The sequence below is a fragment of the Dromiciops gliroides genome, chromosome 1, assembly GCF_019393635.1.
Source record: "Dromiciops gliroides isolate mDroGli1 chromosome 1, mDroGli1.pri, whole genome shotgun sequence".
NCBI lineage: Eukaryota > Metazoa > Chordata > Mammalia > Microbiotheria > Microbiotheriidae > Dromiciops > Dromiciops gliroides.
In genome coordinates, this window is record NC_057861.1 from 100,269,716 (window position 1) to 100,293,983 (window position 24,268).

Genomic DNA, 24,268 nt, shown 5'->3' on the forward strand with positions numbered 1-24,268 from the left:
CAGCAACCAACCAGCATCCTGCCTTTATTCCTTCATTCCTTTCTCCCATGCTCCCTTCCTCCTTCCCCTCCTTCCTTCCTCTCTTTTTAGAATGAACACTTATTGAGAGACTGGATAGTAGTGATAGTGATACTGAAAAAGGAAAGAAAAGAATGTCAATTAATCATTAAAAAATAAATAGAAAAGAAGAAACTGCAGGAGGAGAAAAATCAAACCAGGTTGTAGTGTTGGAAATACTTTGTAAAATCTTAATTGAAAGGAAAAAAACCTATATATTAAAAAAGACAAACTATCTGAAAAAGAAGTTCACATTTTTTCCTCATTCCCCAAACTTGTCTCTTTACCAGGTTTATGTCCTTTTCCCTTAACTTGTCATCTACTTCCTCTTTCTATAAAGGTGACCACTAATATATATTAATAATATTCCAAATTTGTTTCTGCCTTTCTACTATGGGTTTTTCCTGGTTCTTAAAATTTTCTTACTTGAGTATATCTTCTTGATGTACAGTGCTACTCTGGCAGCCTTTTATCTATTTCAATTCAACAATGTGTACTCCTCATAAGCATTATTCAACCATAAATCAGTGATACCAATAAGGTTCCATTTTCCTCTCTATCTTTAGGATATATAGTCAATCTTATTTGTTGCCTAAACTCTAGAAATATGTATATCAATTTGGGGCTTATACATTTTATTACTCTCTTTTTAAAATTTTTTGTCCCTTGTCAATTTCTGTGTGTCTACTTTTATTTTGGGGCACTATAGCTACTTTCTGTGGTATGTAGCTTGGAGGGTATGTACAATTAGTTTTCTCCCTACACTTCCTTTTCATTTGTGACTTCATATGAAATATTATGGGGGAAAAAAGAGAGCCAGTCTTATCAGATTTACTGGATCTATTCTATACCTGACCAGGAGGATCCTGTTCTCAGTCACCATCTTTTTTTTTTTTTGGCCTCATAGCAATTTTTTTCCTAAATTAAATATAAAAACAATTTTAACATCAATTTTTAAAACTTTGTATTCCAAATTATCTTCCTCCCTCTCTCCCCACCCCCTTAAGAACTCAAGCAATTCAATATAAGTTATACATGTATAGTCATACAAAATGTTTCCACATTAGTCAGGTTGTGAAAGAAAATAGACAAAAACAATTTAGAAAAAGGAACTAACAAAAATTATGCTTCAATCTGTATTCAGACACTATCAGTTCTTTCTCTGGAAATGGATTGCATTTTTCAAAAGTACTTCAGAGTTGTCTTGGATCATCATATTGCTGAACATAGCTGTCACTCATAGCTGATCGTCTTACAGTATTGCTGTTACTTTGTATACAGTACATTCCACTTTGCATCAACTCATGTAAGTCTTTCCAGGTTTTCCTGATAGCATCGTGCCCATCATTTCTTATAGAACTATAGTGTTCCATCATAATTTCATCCCACAATTTGTTCAGCCATTCTCCAATGGATGATTATCTCCTCAATTTTGAATTAAACTTTTTGGTTTTTATCTCTTTTTGGATACCTACCTAATAGTGGCATCACTAGGTCAAAGAGTATGCATGGTTTTATAGCCCTTTGGTCATAGTTCCAAATTGCTCTACAGAATGTTTGAATCAGTTCACAACTTTACCAAGAGTGTATTAATGTCTGATTTTCCCCATATCTCCTACAACATTTGTCATTTTACTCTGCTGTCCTATTATCCAATCCAATAGGGATGAGGTAGTACCTAAGAATTTGACCTGCATCTCTCCAATCAATAGTGAGTTAGAGTATTTTTTTTCCATATGGCTACAGGTAGCTTTGATTATATCATCTGAAAATTTCATATCTTTTGTTCATCTGTCAATTGGAGATCAGTCACCATCTTATTAAGCAGTTTTTCAGGGGGCAACTAGGTGGCAGAGTGGATAAAGCACCAGCCCTAGATTCAGGAGGACCTGAGTTCAAATGAGGCCTCAGACACTTGACAGGTACTGGCAGGGTGACCTTGGGTAAGTCACTTAACCCTCATTGCCCCACAAAAAGAAAAACAAACAGTTTTTCATTTCCCAAATCAGGTGTTCCATCTTGAATCCCTTGTCTTCTTTGGACTATAGAGAGTCAAACATTATTGGTGTATTTAAGGTCTTTGTTTTCTTGCCTAGTATGTCATAATCTTTAGGTATATCTTCTGTATTCCTTTCAGAATTATCATTTATGCTTATATGACTCAGTAGAAGAACACTTAAAAATCTGATGATATTTTAGGCAGAAATAACTAGTCATGAACATGGATTTTGGTTCATAATCAGTCCATGATCTGTTTGCAATCAGACCATGGATTGGTTAGAATAAAATCAGAGATGTCCCCACCCTGGGCTGTACCACTTTACAGTAGAAGCTCATTTGAAAAACATTATAGAAGTCAACAGAATATTACAAATAGCAGCATTTCCTCAAACAACAAAAAGCAGCTGAGAAGAGAATGGATTTCCAGAGTACTTATGCACTTAGCATGCATGCTTAGCAACCAAATTAAATTAGCCTCAGAAAATTTGTGGATGAATTTGTAAGGATTCCAATAAGTTGTAATTTGGAATAGATTCATTGATACACTCAACAAACACTTATTAGGCAACTACTGTATCTCATTAATCATTGATAGAAACTCCAGAGGAGCTATGGTCCCTTCCTTAATAAAGTTAATGGTTTAGTAGAAGAAGAAATGTCAAACACAGATAATCATAAAGTACAATACATATAAGCTAATTCAAAAGTTTTCATAGACTTTAGTCCCTTCCCCTAGGCTACATTTTTTTATAAATAAGGGATAGGTAAAAGAATGAAATGGTTAAGACACAGAGGATAGAAACAAAGGCATGACCATGGTCTATTAAGAATTTCAGGAATTCTAAAACTCTGGATGAGGTGAGGTTGACCAGAAAATATAAGGACCAAAAAAAGTTTTTTGTTTAACTTTATTGGGTAATAGAAGAGGCTTAAAGGGGTAGTTAGGTGGTTCAGTGGATCAAGTGTCAAGGCTGGAGTCAGGAAAACTCATCTACCTGAGCTCAAATCTGGCCTCAGACACATATTACCTGTTTCCCTCAGTTTCCTCACCTATATAATGAGCTGAGAAGGAAATAACAAACCATTCTAGTATTTTTTGCCAAGGAAACCCAAATGGGGTCTCAAAGAATGAGACATGATTGAAAACTACTAACAACAACAACAAAAAAAGAGTAGGATCCTGGCTGGACTTATGTACAATAGATAACTGTTTCTTAATTTTTGTTTTACTCACCTTTGTTATATCAAGGATAATGATCTTTGGTCAGAACTAAATGAAAGTGAGTTGAAAGCAAAAATCTATAGGGAGATGATAACAGATCATGCTAATTCTTTTAATGAGTTTAAGTCATTAAACCAAAATGATTTACACACCAAAGTACTGAAAGAAATGACACATGTGATTGCTTGTTTTGTAAGTATTAATTAGGCTATTTTACACCTCAGTATTTTGTTAGTTCATATTTCCTTTCTATTTTGGTGTTTCTGATACTATTTCACTGTGGACTTGAATGATTCTTAACTTCCCCACAGCAGTAGACTGAAATCTCCCTAAGTCATAGAAGTGTTGTCATTAAGGGCTACATTATCTGTACATATTCTTGGTGTCTTATCCTTTCTTAAAATGCATAAAATTAAAACCAAAATGAAAGAGAGCAATAAAATGCATTATGTATTACATGAAATCTAATACTTTCCTGATCGAGAACTAACCAAATGTTGAGAAACCAGCTCAATCCAATTTCATCTGGCCAAGAAGGAAGATGCATACATGACCATTGCAGTTAAAAAATGAAACCACATCCAAATTGTTGCTTTCTCCAAGAAATTAACATGCCAAAGCAGGCAAATCATGAACTACATCAATAGCTAAACCCAAAGAATCTCAATATCAGCTTGAAGGAGTTGTCCAGTGAAGCACACCAAGAATCTTTACTTAATACTGCTGCTTAACTTAAAAAAAAAAAAAGTTACTTGTATAAAGATATAGATGGTATTCTTAGCAAACTTGGAAATGACAGAAAACTTGGAAGAATAGCTATCAGACTACATGACAAGAAAAATATCCAGAAAGATCTTGACAAATTCAGGGGTCACATTGTATTAGATGAAATTTAATAGGGATAAATATATAAAATCTTATATCTGGACTCAGAAAAATCAAATTCTCAAGTGCAGAATGGATGATGCATGGCTACAGCATTTTAAAAAGGTCTGGGGGTTTAGGAGGAACTGAAATCTCATGATGAGTCAGTGATAAGGCAGCCAAAAAAGCCTATTAAGAGGGCCTCCAAGACTAGTTGATCTCCATTTCTGGTTATGGATCTCTCTAATGGCATCTTTTCCATTGCTTCTCTTGCACAGTTCCTAATTGATAACATCCTAAAGCCTATTCATCACCACTATTTTTCTCTCTTTTGCACTTTGGGTGACCTATAGTTTTAATATTTCAGAGACAGTGGCATTCTGTGATTCATAGTCATTTGTTCACAGAAGAATTTGGGTGTTGGGAAAAAATGATCCATTGTTTTCAAGGGGAAAGTTTTCATTAAAAGCACTGTACAGAGCAAGAAGGTGGAGGAAAGGCAGCTACTTGCCTGAGCTATCCCCAAGACCCCTCCAAAAGCCTTCAAATAATGCCATAAGACAATTCATGGAGCAGCAGAACCCACAAAAGGACAGGATGAAATCATTTTCCAGCCAAAAACAATTTAGAAGTTTGGCAGGAAAGGGATGTTATACCAGGATGAGAGTGGAGCACAGCCCAGCACAGGCCATGCCAGTGCAGATCCAAACCCAACATAGACCCAGCCTCAGCAAACCAGGCCTCAGGAGCCTCTTAATCAGCTGTGGCAGCAGCTGCTTCTGGAATTCAGCCCACAGATGGTAAGGGGGTAGAGTGATTGGCCAGAGGAACATTACAGGGGTTTCTGTGCAGTGGTGAAAATAAACATCTTACATTTGCATTGTTGTTTATTGTTAGAAAGCACTTTCCATCCATTATCTCATTTGATGCAGTTTAGAGTTGTTGTTTTTGCCTCTATCTATATGCCCAGAGTTTAGCACAGTGCCTGGCACAGAGTGAGCACTTGATTAATGTTTGTTGACTTAAGCATAATTTAGTTGAATAATGTTAATAACATGAGGAGAAAGAAGTACTTGAAAGATGGGATCAACTCTCTGTTTCCCTGTTTGCTAACTCTGTGACTTTGGACAAATTGCCTAATTTTCCCAATCTTCATATTCCTCATTTGTAAACTTGGAGAACTTACTATAACATACTAGCCTCCTTTTATTTTCAAAAGACAGTAATATATGGTTTACCTAGCTTTCTAATGACTATATCAGACCACAAGTAGGCACTTCTCTGTACCCACTGTTTAAATAGTTAAAAATCCATATCAATTTTTCCATTTCCCCATACACTTATTTCCATTACTCTCCAGCCCACTCCTTCCTAGCTTCTTCTGTCTCCCCCTTTCACTGTGTCCTCTAAAATCTCAGATCTATTTTTTTTTAGTGAGGCAATTGGGGTTAAGTGACTTGCCCTGGGTCACACAGCTAGTAAGTGTTAAATGTGTGAAGCTGGATTCGAACTCAGGTACTCCTGACTCCAGGGCCGGTGCTCTATCCACTGTGCCACCTAGCTGCACCCCCCCCCCCTTTTTTTAAGATCTATTTTTTTGTTTGTTTTGGTTTTTGGTTTTTTTGGTGAGGCAATTGGGGTCAAGTAACTTGCCCAGGATCACAGGGCTAGTAAGTGTCAAGTGTCTGAGGCCGGATTTGAACTCAGGTACTCCTGACCCCAGGGCCAATGCTTTATCCACTGCACCATCTAGCTGCCCTCAGATCTATTTTTAACAAGCTTATCTTATCCTAGAACTCTTCTGTCATTCTACTCTTTATGATGTTAATTGGAAACCTAACTTTCTCCTCCATCCCTTCCAACCCATTTCTCATGCCTTGCAACAAACTCAGCCAGGAGGTGATGTCATACTCATTGCTTTTCCACAGGCAGTTCTAGACTCTTCCCTCCTCCATTATCACTCAGCAAGCTCCTGAGTGTTCACACCCTTCACTTAGATTTCCTTGTAAAGGATCTCATTGCTATGAGAGGCCTCATACTATAGAGGAGACGTAGCTTGGGGTCATGAAAGACTAGTGTTTGAATCCTACCTCCATGCTTATTAGTTGTGTGACTGGTCAAGTCACTTAACTTCTCTTTTCCACAGTTCTGATCTCAGAAATAGGAATAATAAAACTTGTAGTACCTAACTCATTGGAGTGTTATGAGATTCACATTCTAGGTCAGCTATTATTGTGTATTCTCCTTCCTACTTTGAGTCATTCACTACCTGGCTTACAGACATATGCTCTTTTCTTACTTTTATATTCATCCTTAGTGATTTCATTATTCATTTTATGACCATTCAAACTCTCTGGTCTTCCAGTTCATCAATTTTCTCATCTCCTCTGAACTCAGTTACCCATCGGTGTGGTTATACATGTAATGATTGGAATGACGCCACCTGCTGGATACTTACTGTAGAAGAGTTCTGCCCATGAAGCGAAGGTCTTTGAGGGCAAGACCAGGAGTCTTTTCTTTGGCGGGAGGAAGTGACGCGGACTAGTGGGAGGAGGAAGGAAGAGACTGGCGCTGACTCTGGGGCTCTTTCCTAAGGACGCTGGCAGAGAAGGGAGCTAAAAATGTGCTCTCCCTTTAATAGATAGAAATCTAGGCCTTTCTCTCTCTCTTTACCAAATTCTTATTCTCCTTAATAAATGCTTAAAAGTTTAACTCTTGCTAAAGCTTATAATTTATTGGCGACCACTCATTAGATATTTTAGACAGTTTAGCTAGAATTTTATCCCTTAAACATACATAAGACCTCATCATCATCAAAAGCTTCTACTACTAAGATTTTCAGTTCTTAAATTGCACTTAGGTCTCAATATCTGGTCTTCTCACTCTTCCCAATGTCATACTACTCCTATATTTGTTCTTCCTGCTCATTATAACTTCTTGTCCCTTAACATTTCCCTGAACTCCCAATTCATGACACTTATTCTATACTTACTTTCCTCTTTTAACAGTCTGGATCCTTATTACAGGGTTAACTCATTTTTCAAGGTACTGTCATTCACCTTAGAATCCCTTGTCCCCTTCTGTTTTTGTTGTTCTCAATCCTAGATCTTACTCTCTCCCATTTTGCTCCCAAATTGCTAAATACTCCTGGAGGAAATAACAAAATTGGACTGACTGGATTCACTACAAATTTCTAATGTTTAAACTTGACTGAGCCATTAGTGATGAATAGCAATCCCTGAAACCATCTCAACTCCAAATGACAATCTGCAAAATAACTGTTTCAAATCTTATGTCTCCTCAAGCACCGATCTCCATCAGCACATATGACCTAGCCTACTACTAGGGAAAAGAGTGACAACATTTGTACATCAGAATCTCTTTAGATCTTTACCTCTCCCCTCCTCTTTTACCCCAATCTCCAATATTCCTATTTCGAGGAATAACCTTTCCCTAAATGTCCTTGAGTCCATCCCTTCCCATCACCTACATGTCATTCTCTTTCTTACATTTTAAACATAGCCATTCCATTAACTCTTTCCCTGCTGTCTATAAATAAGCCCAGCACACCAGGTTGGACTTTTAGCAGTCTTCATCTTCCTGGTTCTTTGTACCACTTTAAACACTATAAATAACCATCTTTTCCCAAATAGTCTCTTTTCCATTGATGTCAATAACATTATTTTTTCTTTATTCTCTCCTACTGTTTCACTTTTCCATCTGTCTATGCTGATTCATCCTCTTTTTCCCACTCCCTGAGAATGGTTGTCCCACAAGGCTTTGTTTTCTATCTCTGTACTCTTGTCTTGATGATCTCATCTTCTCCCAAGGGTTTTATAATGAACTCTACTCAGATAATCAAATCTATGTAGCCAACTCTAATCTTTTCTATGAATTTCCCCTCTATCATCACTGCCTGCTGGATCTTTCTATCTAGATGTTCTGTCTGTATCTCACACTAAATGTGTCCATAACTGGACTCACCATCTCCCCTACCTCCTTCAAGTTCTCTCACTTCCCTCGAACTTTTCTATTTTTATTTTTGGTACCACTATCATCTCAGTCAACCAGATGTGAAAACTTGGAGTCATCTTTGATTCTTCCTCCTCCTAAAATTCCTACTACCCCAAGGTTTGGTATTTTAAAAGAAGTTTGTTGTTCAATTGTGTCTGACCCTTTGTGACCACTTTTGGGGTTCTCTTGGCAAAGATACTGGAGTGGTTTACCATTTCCTTCTCTAATTCATTTTACAAATGAAGAAACTGAGGCAGAGTTAAGTAACTTGCCCAGGATCATACAACTTCTAAGGATCTGAGGCCAGATTTGAACTCAGGAAGATGAGTCTTCCTGACTACAAGGCACAGTGTTCTATCCACTGTGCCACCTTACGGCCTTTAAAAGTAGTAGAGTAGTCCATTTATTTATTTATTTGTTTGTTTGTTTGTTTGTTTATTTATTTATTTATTTATTTATTTATTTATTTATTTATTTATTCATTGATTCATTCCTTTGTTTGTTTGTTTGTTTGTTTTTTAGGAACAATGAGGGTTAAGTGCCTTGCCCAGGGTCACATACCTAGTAAGTTTCAAGTGTCTGAGGCAGGATTTGAACCCAAATCCTTCTGAATACAGGGATAGTGCTTTATCCCCTGTAACAACTATGTGCCCACCAATTTATTTTCTAAAAGATATAATGCATTATGTACTGAATTGTAGTTTAGAACAAGGCTTCTTAAAACTTTTTCTACTCAGGATTCCTTTTCACCTGAGAAATTTTTACATGACCTAGAGTATATAGGTATATAAAATAGGTATACAAATAAATATTTACTGCCAAATATTTTACCTCCTCATTCATTTACCCCATTTGGGGTTGGACCCACAGTTTAAGAAGATTTGGTTTAGAAGAGCCTGGAAGGTTTTGAATCTCTTGCCAAGCCCAGTCAGTTCGATTTCCACAACATTTTACTCAGTTGCCTCCCTTCCATTCATAATATTATGACCTTAGTTTAGACCTTGCTCAGCTCTCACCTGTATTATCATCTTAATCTCCTAAACTGTTTCTTTTCTTCCATTTTCTACCATTGAATGATCCTCATACAGGACTGGTTTGATGATGTATCTCCTTTACTCAAGATATTTCCATGACTGCCTATTTACATGATAAAAAAAATAGAATCCCTGGGAAACCATTTACTCTTACATATTGCCCCATCCTTTTATATTCTGAATGGATTAGAGGCTATGGTTTTTGAAAATTTTTATATCTTTAGCACCTAGCACAATATTTTGTAATTGGAAAATAAATAATAAGTATTTGTTGAATTTAATTGAATTCTGACTTTATTATACACCATGTAAGCTATCCCTCCAAGCTTTTTCATCATCTACAATATTTGATAATGGTGCATCTATACCTTCATGCAAGTCATTCTTGGAAATGTTGAACAAAGACTGATCCTGCATTACTCCATGGCATTGAAGGAATAATGAGCACTCTTTATGTCTAGTCATTTACTCAATAATTGAATTACCCAAATGCACTATCATCTAGTCCACATCTCTCCATCTTGGCCATAAAGATAACATGAGTAAATTTTTAAAAAAATTTTTAAAAAGATAGCATGAGTACATTCTTTTAAATGCCTCATTAATATCTCACTAATATTCTGGTATATTCTATATTTGACATTCTCCTGATCTGTGTATTTTAGCCTGTAAAAAAAAAATAAGTAAAGAACTCTGGCATGACCTGTTGCTCAAGAAACCATGATGTTTTTGAGTGGCAATCACCTATAAGATGATCTTGAGAACAGCTCTATTCTATTAGATTACTTTTCTCACTGATATTTAGTTCCAACTCCTTGACACAGTAGATAGAGTGCCTGCCCTGGAGTTAGGAGGACCTGAGTTCAAATTTGGTCTCAGACACTTAAAAGCTTTGTGACCCTAGGCAAGTCACTTAACCCTGTCTGCTTCAATTTCCTCATCTGAAAAAGGAAATGGCAAAACCCTCCAGTATCTTAATAATTTAAGGTGATTTATGTTAATTGTAAATTCAAATTGATCTGTATCAATAGGCCTCCATCTTTCTCTCCCTTACTCCCCAACACCTTTTTTTTTTTACTTATTGGGATTACTTGTTTTTGTTTTTTCCCAAAATTTCATTCTTGAGAGCATCCTATCCCTCTAAAGTAGGGTTTCATATCATTTTTATGTATCGTAGACCCCACTGGCAGTCCAGTGAAGCCTATGGACACTCTTTTCAGAATAATATTTTGTTACCTACATTCACAATTGAACAAAATGCTCAATTTCAATCAGAGGTTGGTGAAAAGAAATAATTTTTTCCCCATCAAAGTTCAGGGATATCCTGAAATATATCCATGGGCTCCAGATCAAGAACTCCTGGTCTAGAGTTTTAGGCTATGAGATCTCCTAAAGTTTAAGCTTCATATCATAGTATCCCTGGATTTGTTCTCCTTTATCACAGATTCCAAGATGAAATGGTCATTTCTTCCTAATGTTCTCATTAATTTTAGTTCAGCAAACAAAATTTTCCCTAATTCAGAATCAAGTTCAGAATAATAATTTTTCTTTGTTGCTTCTTCCACTATTTAAAGAATGAGATTATCATTTATGTAAGGTAATGATCTATGTGCTTTGGGCAATAGGAGCTGCATTATGTGTTGATAGGTGAAGTTCTCCATTGTTACCATACCATGCCTCCCTCCCAGATTTCTATGTGTTTTCTCAAATCATCATCCAATTCCTTTTCTGCTTCTCGTGGTCCAAAGCATGCTCTCATGATGGTATTATTTCTCTGTGTGTTTTTTATATGTTGCTCCTCACATAAATGTTCACCATTGTGTGTCCCTCTTTTGATGTCTGGATAAGAATGCATTACTAATTTACAATGCTATGCAATTATATTTTTAATCTCTGTGATTCTGTTTCTTTCAAATCAACTAAAGCCATGTGGAGACATATTCCAGACATAAGATGAATTCCTACCGAATCTCACAGATATTAAGTAATCATGTTAGAATCTCTACTACATCTTATTTATTACAACCATTCTTTATACAATTTGAATAGATTTGTGAGAAAAAATAATTGCTATTTTTCTCCTTGGGTACCATATCCTGTGAACTATTGAACCTCTCCACTGCTCTTCTGGTTATGACTGTGATTTCAGGTTTGGCAGGTTCATGTAGGGAAGGTACCCCCTCCCTATTTTAAGTTTAAACCCAACTTAATAAAATATACAAGATTCTAGATTAGCCAAAATATATATTTACACTCCTTGACCAAGACTGTATCATTCTGGAATTTTAAATTATGTCTAGAATCATCTCCAGTAGTAGTAGTAGTAGTAGTAGTAGTAGTAGTAGTAGTAGTAGTAGTAGTAGTAGTAGTAGTAGTAGTAGAAGTAGTAGTAGTAGTAGTAGTAGTAGTAGTAGTAGTAGTAGCAGTAGTAGTAGTAGCACTAGCAGTAGTAGTAGTAGTAGTAGTAGTAGTAGTAGTAGTAGTAGCAGTAGTAGTAGTAGCACTAGCAGTAGTAGTAGTAGTAGTCATTGTCATCATCATAGTAGTAGTAATATTTATACTATGAATTTCAGTGTTGTTATGAAAGAAATGTCTTTTAATCTTTAAAATGTCATATAAATGTGATGTTCATATTGAGAGAAATGAAATAAAGTCTCCCACCAGAAAAATGCTGTTATCTCAGTCTGGGTAAGAAAGGAATATTGCAGAACGGGGACTTCAAGGCTAAAAGTAACTCTTGCAGGCACCTAAATGTAGATATAGAAGAGAACTAGGCACTTAGGAGGCAAGTTATTTCACTTCAGAAAACAGCTGGTAGAGCTGCTTTCACATAATCAATTTTCAATAATTGGTTCAGCTACTAATTCTCGTAGCAACTCTTGGAGCCACCAATTGAAAGGTTGAAGTCAGCATTTTGACAATGAAGGTAAAAAACCTTGTCCTGTGTACCAACTATCTATTAAAAGTGTGAGTAAAAACAGTTCAAATATCACCTAAGCCAGTGCTCTTAAACTTTTTTCAGTCACAACCCTTTTTCATCCAAGAAATTTTTACTCAATCCCGGGTATATAGGTATATAAAATAGGTATACATAACCTTTTACTGTTGCCAAATTTCACACACACACACACACACACACACACACACACACACGCACACACACACACATCCACCACATTCATTTACATGATCCCATGTGGGATAATGACTCAGTTTAAGAAGCTAGGACCTAGGCTTCCTTGATTTTCCCCAAATCACACAATCATAGAACATTCCTAGTTGGAAAGAACTTCAAATACTCTCTAGTCCATAATCCATTCCATAACTTAACTAAAATCCCATCTCGAACATAACTGATAAGTCACAGATAAAATCTTACCTTCTGTATGAAGCCTTTTGTGATCCCTTTCCCCCATCCAGTACATTCATAATTCATCCTGTATATATCTTACCTGGGCATAGTTGTTTGCAATGTTGTCTGATCTTACTGGACTTTGAGCTCCTTGAAAGCATGGACTGTTTTGTTTTGTTTGTTCCTTTTCCTTGTATCTTGACACCTAGCATGGTGCCTTGAATATGATAGACACTCAATAAATGTTTGTTGACTTAATCACCCAGCCCCAGTTTGATGGTAAATCTTCCATGTGGGCTACTGAAACCCACTATCTCCCAAATCAACCCCTTCTATTCTGACATAGTCATGAGGGAAAACTGGTTCTGGATATCCTTCTGTTAAAGAATTAACTCTTACACAGACTCTGATAAGAGATAATAAAATTTTTAAGGTTTGTTGCCAGGAGGAGAATTCTAAGACCTCAGATCCTGGAGACAAGTTGATTTAAGACATCTTCCTCTACAAGCCAGGGGAAAGACAATGCTTTTAGAAGGGGATAGATGAGAGAAAAGTTATAGCTGTTGGATAGTGGGGATGCTTGCCTAACCAGGGATGATTGTCACCACCTGATCCTAGTCAGGTAGTAAACAAATAAGGAAGTAAGGCTACCACTTAGGCTCCTGCTATAAATTTCAAGGCACCTAATTTTTTGGGTCCCCTTGACATGTCTGTTTCATTATCTAGTTGATTAAATTCTTTGATATCCCTAAGGAGGAGTATTCTCTAATTGACCCCAGCAAGTTGAGCCTCCAACTGGGCCCAGGCCTCCTACAACAACACGACTCTTTAGAACTTATTTACTGTTGATGTTTTCTTTTCCCTTACTTACATCTACTCCAAATCTTTCTCTTTCTAACTTTCACCCATCTTTCCAATCTCTGTTCTCTAGTCCTAAACAGTACAACTGTTATCTCTTTTTAGTCCTTCAAATACTTGGGAGTTAGTTATCAAGTACCCTCAAGTCCAAGACTTTTCTGTTCCAGGATATATTTTCTCAATACTTTTCAAGTATTCTGATATAACACAATTTCCTAGCCATTGGATTTGGTAATTAAAGAGGAATGGCATGGGGGGTTTATGTTAAAATTCTACAGGGGGAGGGAGGGGGGTGTAGAATGAATTAGCTTTTGAATTGCAGTTTCTAAGACTCTGAAAGCCTGGAAGGAATATTTTAGTATTTGAACTCTGGGAGTATTGCATGTACAGTAGGCTGGCCTTTATTCTATTTTTCTTTATCACCACAAACATTTGCATGAAATAAAGATCTTAATTCCCCACTAGACCTTTAGGCTCCAGCTATATATTCTTGCCCTCTTGGTCCAACCTAACAATTGATGACTGTGGGAACCATTTTCCCAGCATGAATGGGCTCTGTTTTATGGGACAAGAAGGGAAATAAGGCGGAGGGCTTGATGCACTTTAAATTGTCAAGATCCCCTTTTTATGCAAATGGTATAGGCCTAAGGAGAGAGAAAAATCAGAAAATTTGAACTATAGGGGAATTCTGTATAATATAGTCTTCCTGGGTTTTGATTTGCAAAGCAGGTAAAGGTTGTTTTCTGCTTCAGCACATTTTTATTCATAGAGTGTTCTCAGTATACTAGGGACGTGGTTAGTAAACCAGTGAATCATGTTGAGGGAAATGACGTGAGAAAGAGTTAAGCATGGTAAAATAATAATAGCCACCACAGAATAGTATAAAATAACAGTAACAACACTGGGTTTGGAGCCAGAAATTGCCCAACAGTGTGGCAGAGTAGAAAGATATTTGGATTTGAAGTCAGAGGTCCTGGTTTCCAGTCCTGACTTGGCTAAATAGTACCTATGTTACCCAGCCAAGGTAGGTGGCACAGTGGAAAGAGTACTGGGCCTGGAGTAAGGAAGACTCACATTCAAAACTGGCAAAGTGCTGTGCAATTATCATCTCATCTGATCTTCACAACAACCCTGGCAAGTAGATGATGTTTATTGTCCCCATTTTACTGAGCCTGAGAGAGATTAAATGATTTTACTAGAGTCACCCATCTAATAAGTGTCTAAGATGGGTTTTGAACTTCGATCATCCTGACTTCAGGTTTACAACATATCCCCTGCATCACCTAACTATTTAAGGTAGAAATCTCAGGTTATTGCAACAAATTGTGTGCGGTTTTTTTTTTATTATTTTGTTGTTTAGTCATTTTCAGTCTCATCTGATTCATTCTGACTCCTTTGGGGGGACAGTTCTTAGAAAAGATAATGGAATGATTTGCCATTTCTTTCTCCAACTCATTTACAGATGAAAAGACCGAGATAGAGTTCAGCGACTTGCCCAGGTTCATACAGCTAGTAAGTGTCTGAGACCAGATTTGAACTCACAAAGATGAGTCTTCTTGACTGCAGGCTCAACACTCTATCTACTGTGCCACCTAGTTGTCCCAAATCTGTTTTAGAACCCATTTTAGACTATTCAGTAAAATATTTAATTAAGCACTTATTTTGTACTAGGAACTGTGCTAAGTGCTAGAGTTACAAGAAAGGAAAAACATGGCAGAAACACAGAACTCGAGAAGCTCATAGTGTAATGAGAAGACAAGAAGTAAATAACCATATACAAGCAAGATCTTTGGAGATTTAATGTGAGATAATCTCAGAGAGAAAGCTCTGGGAGTGGGAGTTGTTCTCTGTTCCCCCAAATTGGTAAAATCTTTTCCCTCATAAAATTTTAACAACTCTAATTCTTTTATACTATATTATATGTTATGGCTATCTGTGTTGATACCTTATTTTCCTATATGCTTGTAAGATATTTGAGGAAAAGGACTGCTTCTTATCTAAATTATGCATGTATCAATCTGTTCCTAAGGACATGGAGCTCAGTGTGAGGCAGGTGGAAAATAAATGATATTTGTGTACACGTGGGGTGTCTCTATGAGTGTGTGTGTGTTTTCAATTTAATTCAATGAATATTTATTAAGAACCTACTATGTGCCAGACACTGTTCTAGGGATAAAAATAAGAAAAAGAAGGACATTCCTTCTGCCCTCAAGTAACTTAAAATAGAATGGGAGAAGACAATACACAAAAAGAAGCTGGAAAGAGGAGCTGGGCATTTTTTTTTTGAGAGAGAGAGCAAGAGAGGGAGAGAGAGCAAGAGAGAGAGAGAGAGAGAGAGAGAGAGAGAGAGAGAGAGAGAGAGAGAGAGAGAGAGAGAGAGAGAGGGAGAGGGGAAGAGAGAATGATTGCATTAGGCATACAAGAATGAGAGTTTGATCTTTGTAGGAAAAATATCCAATAAGTAATCTTAGGAGATCTCAGGGTCTCCTTCATGAGAACATCATGGAATATGAAGGGCCCTTGCTCATTAGATCCTAGATTTGGAAATGGAAGGGAACTTTGAGGTCATCTTGAACAACTCCCTCATTATACATACAGGAAAAGTAAAGCCTTCAGAGGTTAAATGACTTAAGGTGCACAAAGGTTGTAAGTAGCAAATGATTCATTTTGGGCTACTCTGAAACTAGGTCATCCAAACCAAATCTTCCTTTACCTCTAGGCAGGATTATATATAAATAACCCAACTGTAAACAACTAGTTTTCCTTTCTTTTTTTTTTTTTTAAAAGATCGTCCAGGGTCAAAGCCTGGGTCTCATTTTCCCTCAGTAGCCTTTTAATGCTTGCTTTCTCTCATTGTTGTTTTCCCTTCGGTCCCACTTAGACCTTTCTTTCTCCAGTTTTAGCCTTCTATTTTAATTAGATAATAAGCATTTAATGAGTGTCTCCTTCATATGAAAACCTTGGGGATAGATTTGGGGATAAGCATCAGGAAGGGATAATAAAAAGTGAAGAGAAGACAATGTCCTGCCTTAGAATAAAAATAGAGTGTTAGGAATATAGGATGGTGGAATATCAGAATAGAAAGGGCCCCCAGCGGTGATCTAATCTAACACACATGGCCAAATATCCATGAGCATCCTAATCAACCAAAGCTATCCACATTTGCTTGAAATCTAAAACAGGCATCCCCTCTTTTATGGTAAAGAGTAGAAGTGGCTTCATATGAAGATTGGGAATTAGTCCATATGGAATCCCCTAAAGAACTGGAACTGCTTAATCTGGAGAAAGGAAGCCTTGCAAAGGAAAGTATGTCATCAGTCTGAAAAAAAAGAATCAAAGGACTAAGACTGTTGCCGTTTAGTCGTGGCTGACTCTTCATGACCCTGTGGACCATAGCATACTAATACTGTCCATGGGGTTTTCTTGGCAAAAATACTGGAGTGGAAAGTATGTTATCAGTCATTGAAAAAGAAATCCAAAGATCAAAACTAGGTCTTATTAAATTTTCTATAGTTTCTCAAAGAAACTATAAAGTATCCCTAAGTCACCCCATTCCAGTCCTCACTCCATTATAATAATTTTGTTATAAAAGTAAAGTATAGCTGAGAATTTAACAAATACTATGATTTATTATAAAATAATAAACTTTTCAGACTCCTTACTATGGGACCACTGTTTAGGGTAGCATGTAGAAAAAAGGAATGTTGTTATGAAATGTACACTGGACTTGGAGTCAGAAGATCTACATCTACACCACCAAGGGCAAGTTGTTTAATCTCTCTCAGATGATCATACTTGTGCCATTTACTTAGCAGAGGTGTTGGGAGGATCAGATTATATACCGTATGCAAAATCAATTAGGAGAGGGGCAGCTAGGTGGAGCAGTGGATAGAGCACTGGTCCTGGAATCAGGAGTACCTGAGTTCAAATCCGGCCTCAGACACTTGACACTTACTAGCTGTGTGACCCTGGGCAAATCACTTAACCCCAATTGCCTCCAAAAAAAGAAGAAGAAAAAAAATCAATTAGGAGAACAGAATCCTAGAGTTGGCAGGACCTTTAATCATCTGACCAAGAAAGGAATCACTTCTACTAGTCCTTCATACCAGAAGTGTCAAACACATGGCATGAAGCCTACAATGTTCCCTAGTGTAGTTCAAACCAGATTAAAATGCAATTGCGAAATTGTCAACATGTGGCCTTCAAGGATCTTATATAAGGACCAGTGGGCCCCATTTCTCTTTGAGTTTGCCATGGATAGATTACCAGGCCTGAAGTCAGGAAGATTCATCTTCCTCAATTCAAATCTGGTTTCAGAACTTGCTTACTCTGTGACTTTCAAGGCACTTAACACCATTTGCCTCAAAAAAAATAGCTTGGAGAAGGAAAAGGCAAAACCACTAAAACCACTTTAGTATCTTTGCTAAGAACATCCCAAATGAGGTCACAAGGTCATACACAACTCTAAGGATTAAACAATAACAACCAGTGTTCTACACAAATTGTCATCTAGCCTCTATTTGAATATGCCCAAGAAAAAGAATCACACTAACAGACACTACATGACGAGATAGCCTATTGATTTTAGGATTTTTTTTTCTTACAATCAGTGCAAATCTAAATATCTGTAACTTTCAAGATCATATATACAGAGAGCTCAAAAAGACTTTAGAGGTTATCTAATCAAACTTCTTCATTTTATAATTTTAAAGTTGAATACACTGATTCCCAGAGAGGTTAAGGGTCACATAAGTAGTAAGTTGCAGAGCTAGACTTCAGATCAATATTTCCAAACCCAAATCCATAATTCTTTCTTTTAAAAAAATTAATATTTTTCTTTTTTACTTTTATTTTCACTTCTATTTTTTCTTTCCCTCCACCCCTCTCTCACCCATTGAGAAGGCAAGAAGTCATAGGAAGTCATACAAAACATCTTTGTGTTAGCCATATCCTGGGAATGGGTGGAGCAAGAAAAATAAAGAGAAAAAAAACTGCTTAAATTTGCAATCTGAGTCCACCAGTTCTCTATTTGGAGCTAGCATTTTTTTCCCCTCATAAGTCCTTTGGGGTTATAGTGGATAATTGTATTGATCAGAGTATATTAATATTTTTTCAGTTAGCAAGTATTTATTTCCTCTCTTTCCCACCTCCCCACTTGGAAAACAAATAGAAAAACATAACACTAGTGTCAAATATGCATTGTCAAGCAAAAATAAATACCCTCATTGGCCACATTCAAAATATGTGACTCAATATGCCTGTTTAGTCCTTTACCTCTCTGTCAGGAGGTGGGTATCCTGCTTCATCACTGGTACTCTGGAATCTCTGTTTGTAATTGCAGAGTTCTTAGGTCTTTCCAATTTGTTTGCCAAAGAGTTCTTTCTACTGCACTGTGTCTTTGCTTCTCAAATTAAAAAAAATAGATCTAGTTATTCATCATCTACAGGATAGTGCAGCCATTCCAGTATTTAAAGACAGCAGTTTGTGATTCCAAAAGTATTAAAGACCTACTATGTGCCAGACCTGCAATCGATACCAGTGATACAAAGCAACTCTCTCTACATTCAAGCTTGCATCCTAAAAGCAGAGACAACATATGTGGAAAATATATATGAAATGAATACAATGTAACATGGAATTGAGGGGAGGTACTTGCAGCTGGGGAGAGCGAGGAAGGCTTCATGTAGGAAGTGACACAGGAGCTGAGCTTTGAAGCAAAATAGAAATTCTAAGAAGCACAGATGAGGAGGGAGTGCATTCCAAACAGGAATGGGTGCAAAACATACAGAGAGTAAATGGAATATTGCATTGGAGGAAGATCAAGAAAGCTGATCTGATAGGATTGTAGAATGTGGGCAGGGGAGAAATGTTTAATAACATGGTAAAGATTGGTTGAAGCCTGGTTGCTTTGTATCTACTGGTTGTGGAGGGCTTTAAATGCCAAGAGTTTGTGTTGATTTTTCTCTCCTTGAAGCTAAGCATCCCCTAGTGGCAGTATTGTGATATGATGAGGACTCTGGATTTGAGTCCTACATCTAATTAAAACTATGTGAGCCAGAAAGTCCAAGAGACAGAGGTGAAGAGGGTGTGTGTTCTGGGCAGGGGCAGCATAATGGCACAGCTATAGGAGGAGTATCATGTGTGAAGGCCATTCAGAGAAGGAGAGAAGAAGAGAGGACCTTTTCCTCTTTCTATCCTCTTTTGCATATAGACCTACCAGCAGAATGGCTAGGTCAAAGGGTATGAACGGATTGGTAACCTTTTGTACATAATTCCACTTTCCTTACCAGAATGGCTTGACCAGTCCAATGCAGCACTCCAACAATACATCAGTGTTTGTGTCTGCCTGAAGCTCTTCTAACATTTGTCATTTTCTTTTCTTTTTTGTTTTGTCATCATTTCCAATATGATGGGTGTAAGGTCTAAACTTATAATTGCTTTTCTTTACATTTCTATAATTTAGTTACTTGTAGATATTTTTTCCTATGGCTATAGATAGCCTGGGTTTATTCTTTTGAGAATTGCCTATTTATATCCTTAGAACATTTTTCAATAATAATTGTTACAAAGCTAGCACCTATATAGCATTTTAAGGTTTGCAAAGTGATTTACATTTATTATCTAATTTGGTACTCACAACAACCCTGCATGGTAGAATGAGCTATTATGATAGCCATGTTTATAGATGAGGAAGCTGAACCAGGTGAGAGTTTATGTGACTTGCCCAAGGTCACACAGCTATTAGTGTCTGAGGCCACATTTATGCCCAAGTTTTCTCAACTCCAGGTGTAGCACTCTATCCACTAGCTATCTATGTCTATAACTATCTATGACACTAGCTATGGCCCCTAGGTATCTCAATTTATCAATTGTGGAATGGCTCTAATTCTTATAAGTTACATAAGCTCCTCATGAAGCATTGCAAATGAGACCTTTACCAGAGAAATTTTCTGCAAAGTTTTTTTGGTCAGTTAATTATTCCTCTTCTAATCCTAGCTATATGTGATTTATCTGCAAAAACAAAGAACAAAATGAAACAAAACACCTTTTAAGTCTATATAACCAAAACTATATATTTTTTCTTTGGTGATCCTGTTGTTGGTTTATTTGGTCAAAAGCTATTCCCCTATCCATAGATCTTATAGATAATTTCCTCCTTGTTTTGGGACCTTTTATTAGGTCACATATCCATTTGGAACTTATCTTGATCAAAGGTGTGAATTGTTTTGGTATAACTCATTTCTTCAATATGGCTATCCAATTTTCCCATCAATTTTTAAGATAGTGAAACCTATCTCCAGTTCTTTGTGTTCCTAGGCTACTAAGTTAATTTTTTTCTGTATTCCTTATGCCTAATCTATTTTACTGATCAATCTATTTTTAACTAATTCCAAATTATTTTTGACAATTACTGCTTCATAGTATAGTTTGAGAACTAGTACTGTTAAAGAGTCAGGTCTTGAAGAGGTATAAATGACAAGCAGGGAGCATTATGTGTTCAATTCCAAAAGCAATAGGGAAATATTGGAGTTTAGTAAGTGAGAGAGTGGAAAAAGTAATAACATGATCAGACTTGCGCCATAGGAAAATCATTTTGCCAGATGTGAAGAAGATAAACTGGAGTGGAAAGAAGCATGAGGCTGAGACCAAATAGGAAGCTACTAAAACAGTTTAAGTGAGGAGCCTGTACTAGACTTCTAGATCTAAGTACAATATTCCAAGTGTAGTCTGACCAATGAAACTTGTGAATGAAGTTCAAGAACTACTTTATTTATAATCGATACGATGGAGTGAAGGATATTGTTGGTAAATTCCTAAGCAATAGATATGTTATTAAGTAAAGCCTTTATTTTTACCTTCCTCAAAGTGCTATCTGAATTTTATGGGGAGGACAATTAGTATCCCTTATGACTCCCTCAGGCAGTTAGGCAGCACAGTGGATAGAGCCCTGAGTCTGGAATCAGGAAGACTCATCTGTATGAGTTCAAATCTGGCCTCATACATTTACTAGCTGTGTGATGCTGGCAAGTGACCTCAGTTTCTTCATCTGTAAAATGAACTGGAGAAAGAAATGGCAAAACCACCAATAAAATGCCAAAATGAGGTCACAGAGAGCCTGCAGTGACTGAACAGCAAACAACAGTTCCCTCAATAAAGATTTTAGCTTCTTGACCAAGAAGTAACTTTCCCTCACTGATAAGGAACACATCATTGACCTCAGCTTTTATGCTACCCTTTTGAGGGAGGCTTTCCTCATCCTCCCTGTTGTTAGAGGTCTTTCTTCCTCAGATTCACATGTATTTATCTTTTCTCATATTGCATCCCCAGTAGGATATAAGTTCCTCAAGGGAAAGTGATGTTTATTTTGTGCTCTCGTGGTCTAACACAGTGCCTAGCACATGGTAGGTAATTATTACATGCATTTTGGATTGGATAGGATGAGCTTAGAACAGCTGTTATCTAGGAGCTTGAACCAAGAGAAACTGAGGCAGCCATGGTCTAATTAGCCTAAACTTTGCCTAATGCTTTGTTTCAGGAACGACTGGTACTTTCTGTACTGCCTCGCTTTGTTGTCCTGGAGATGATCAATGATATGACCAATGTGGAAGATGAGCATTTGCAGCACCAGTTCCACAAGATCTACATCCATCGCTATGAGAATGTCAGGTAAGAGTTGTACACATGCACATGGACACAAAAGCATGCAGGTGTTTGGGGGAGAAGCAGTTATAGAGTAGTTAATAGCATACTGGTCTTGGAATCAAAAAGGTCTGGAATCAAGTCCTTCTTCAGACATTCACTAGCCTTGTGGCCCCAACCACTCTTTTCTGAGCCTTAGATTTCTTATCTGTAAAATGGAAATAATAAATATCTTGTGAGGTTGTTATGAGGTTCAAATGAGATCATATATACCAAGCACTTTGTAACAACTTAAAAGGGCTTTATAAATAACTATTTTTACATATTCACATGTAAACTAATTTAAATTATTTTTATGTTGTTTAATGGTTTCTGCCTATGACTGATGGATCCTTTCACTTGCTTTATTAATTCTTTAATTAGGAATGCAGTTGAGGTATTGATATTTTTAGGTTGAAACATGAATTGATTGCTTTTATTTACATATACATGTGAATGTTCACACATGTACTTGTATACATATCTGTGTGTCTAGATCGATGGAAACTCCCTCCATACTTGCAGATAAGAAGCACAACTGTGATTTAAAGTCTGAAAGTTGTCTGGTGATCCTGAGAAATTCTATGACTTGTCCATACTAATACAGCTAGTACGTGATAAGAGGGAAGAGTTATTGACTCTATCTACTATAGCATGCTGCCTCTTACCTGTTGCATTGACTTAAGATTTCTCTCCACTTTGTTAAAGTTGGTCACCTTCACATGGTGGAAGGAACATCAGTCTGTGACTCAGTCAATAAGTCCAAGACAGTCAGGAATGCTCATTATTTATTCCCTTTGTATGTAAATACTCTACTTTGTGATTAAACTAGCCCAAGGCTTCTCATTTTGACTTTCCTCTTTTGGCAAAAATAATTTCCCCTCTTCCTATGGCAAACTGACCTCTTTCCCCTGCACCTGATTTATTGCCTTTGGCACATCTCAATTTTAAACCCTTTTGTTAGCCAAGACCCTTTGTTCCTTAGCTGAAAAATGAACTCTTTTTTCAGATCACATCCAAGTCAGAAGCAAACTCCTTGCTCCAAAAACTTAACACAGGAAGTAATATCTACAGAGTAGACCCTCCTGTAATGATGTTCCATAGTGCCTGACTCTTTGTGACCCCCTTTAGCATTTTCTTGGCAGAAATAATAAAATGGCTTGCCATTTTTTCCTCTAGCTCCTTTTACAGATGAGAAAACTGAGGCAAACAGGGTTAAATGACTTGCCCAGTTAGTATCTGAGGCTGCATTTGAACTCAGGAAGATGAGTCTTCCTGACTGCAGGCCTGACACTCTATCCATTGCACTGCCTACCTACCCCAGTAGACACTCTTCAAATGTATTTATTTTTGACGGATATAGTCACTTATGAGTGGATGCAGAGAAGGTGATGCTCAAAGGATGATTTTTGAGGTAATGGAAAAAAATGTACTTGACACCATTAAGAGAAACACATAATAACAATAGTAACAACAACAATCCTCTCTCCAATTTCAAAAGAATGCACACACAAATGCCTCAGGAAAACTGAGCTTCTTAAATGCCAATTTCTTTTCACTGATCATCCATTTCTGGAGCTCCCCTTGTTCCTGCACAGCTGAGGCTATTCAGCTTTTTTGTTTTTAATCTCTAAGCTGAGTTCTCTGCGACTGAGCCCCTTTTGCAGAAGTTCACATTGCACTAGATTAAAATGTAGTTTACTGCCCTACATTTTTCAGCTTCCTCGGTGATGGGAGCTGTTTCTAAGGGAGAAAAATCCACACAGAGCCCAAGCTGCTGGCAACGGGTCTCTCCTCTTCTATCTATTTACAGCAGCAATGAATGCCAATAGCATCTTTAGGTAGTGAGGAGCAAAAATCAACAAGTAGGTGTGTAGCAGCCCCTTCCCACTTGAAGGCTGTTTGGTGTTAAAAATACAACAGAGTCTTCTATAGTTGAGGAGCCTGGTCTCTCTACCTGCATCTGGGAGCCAAGCTGGAATCACTGCTGAACCTCCCTCCCCACAACCCCCAAAACAAGTCCAGTGGTACACAACAGATTAAATTAGTTCTAATTCTACCACTCTTCTTGGTTGTTTTCCCCAATACTACTCTTTCTTTTCTCTTGTTTTATTTTCTCCTTTTCTTAAAATTTATATCGATATTTAAACATTTGGCTCCAGATTCTAAGTTTATTAATTTAATTGT

At 37.1% G+C, this 24,268-nt stretch overlaps 1 protein-coding gene across 2 annotated transcripts in view; it reads left to right on the forward strand.

The window, feature by feature from the left end:
- ADCY8 (adenylate cyclase 8) overlaps positions 1-24,268 on the forward strand; it is a 373,977-nt gene that overhangs the window by 123,718 nt on the left and 225,991 nt on the right. For both annotated transcript variants that reach the window (XM_043978000.1, XM_043978001.1), the window contains exon 3: positions 21,939-22,069. In XM_043978000.1, the coding sequence (XP_043833935.1) occupies positions 21,939-22,069 (131 nt within the window). The remainder of the gene's footprint in view (positions 1-21,938; positions 22,070-24,268) is intronic.